The sequence below is a fragment of the Myotis davidii genome, unplaced genomic scaffold, assembly GCF_000327345.1.
Source record: "Myotis davidii unplaced genomic scaffold, ASM32734v1 scaffold741, whole genome shotgun sequence".
In the NCBI taxonomy this organism is placed as follows: Eukaryota; Metazoa; Chordata; class Mammalia; order Chiroptera; family Vespertilionidae; genus Myotis; species Myotis davidii.
In genome coordinates, this window is record NW_006291250.1 from 218301 (window position 1) to 219641 (window position 1341).

Sequence of the window (1341 nt, forward strand, 5' to 3'; positions counted from 1 at the left end):
TGCGAATCCCCCAATGCCTGGCCCAGCGCCCCGATTGGGTCTCCCAATGTCTGTGTGTGCCCGTTCCCTCCTCGTCTGTCCGTGATTCTCCCTTTGTTTTCCCTCCACCTCAGGCCGCTCTTTTTGCCTCCCCCCGCGTGTGCCTCTTGCTCAGGGCCTCAGTTTCCCATCGGGACAACGGAGAAGGTAACGGGCCGTCCGGGAGGGCTAAGGGCGCGAAGCCACCTCCGCCCCAAGACTGAGCTTCTGCACGCCTTCGTCTCCAGGGTCCTCTGAATGCCCCCACACTCCCCATCTCGGCCTGCGCTCCGCCCCTCGGAATTCCCGGCTCCACAGGGGGGCGGGTCTGGCACGGAGAAGGGGCGGGCGAAACCGGCTAGAAAGTTTGCTGTAACTTTTCTGGAGCCTTCAGTCCCTGGAACGGATGCGCGTGGCCCGCGCAGGCGCACTAGGAGGAGGATGGACGCGCGCGCGGCGGGTGCTGCCCACTTCTTCCCAGCGAGCGGGTGGCACAGCTGGGCCACAGCTGGACAACGGGCGGTGTCTTGGGGGTGGGTTGCCCGTTTGCCTCTTCCTATTGGTTAAGTTCTGAGGCCACGCCCCCGAACGTCCACCCACGTCTCTGATTCGTCCGCCTCGGCTAGTCCCCGGCAGGCCATTGGCCACTTCCGCTCGCCTTCTGATTGGCCCACCGAGCAACCTCTTTCCCGCAAAGCAAACAGCAGAAACCGGGGAGTTCAGAGCTTGGGGCAGACAAGGGAGCCTTTTATTCACAAGGGTCGGGGGTGGGGTTCCTAGGTGGGGAGAGACAATAAATACCGAGGAAGGTCGGGGTTTCAGTGCATCCAAAACGTGGATTAGGGTGCTAGGGTCCTGGAGCCTTCAGCTAGTCGGGGGATAGGTCAATAAATACCCAAACCGCCGAGGCGGGAGGAGCCGGCAGAGGCTCCGAGAGCAGCGCACGTGAGGAGGGTGCGGGAGGCCCCGAAAAAGCGGGGCTAATACAAGCGAACGGTTCCCGAGAGCAGCGGGGCTCGCGCTAGACATTCTCTCGCAGAGAACGAGCGAGCAGGGCTTCATGCACAAGGGTTGGTGGTTTTCGAGCCGATGTGGGTGGGGTGCGTGGAGGGTGAAAAACAGATGGCCGACCTCTGGCTCTGCTGCCTTCTCTCGATCGCAGTTTGGCGATCCGCGTCGTGGCCTCCGCCAGGCTGGAGGAAGTGGTCCGCGTTCCACCCACAGCACCACTTCGGGTTACAGGCCTCCTGTGAGCCCCGCGCTCCCGCCTCGGGCCCGGCTCCTCCCTCCCCGGCCGCCAGGGGGCGGGCCGGAGCACAAGGG

The 1341-nt window shown here is 64.0% G+C and overlaps 1 protein-coding gene across 1 annotated transcript in view; it reads right to left on the reverse strand.

Annotated features, from left to right (window-relative positions):
- Positions 1-659, reverse strand: part of SIX5 (SIX homeobox 5) — a 4662-nt gene extending 4003 nt beyond the window's left edge. The window contains exon 1 of the mRNA XM_015564398.1: positions 599-659. Coding sequence (XP_015419884.1) covers positions 599-659 — 61 coding nt within the window. The remainder of the gene's footprint in view (positions 1-598) is intronic.
- Between the last annotated feature and the right edge of the window lie 682 nt (positions 660-1341).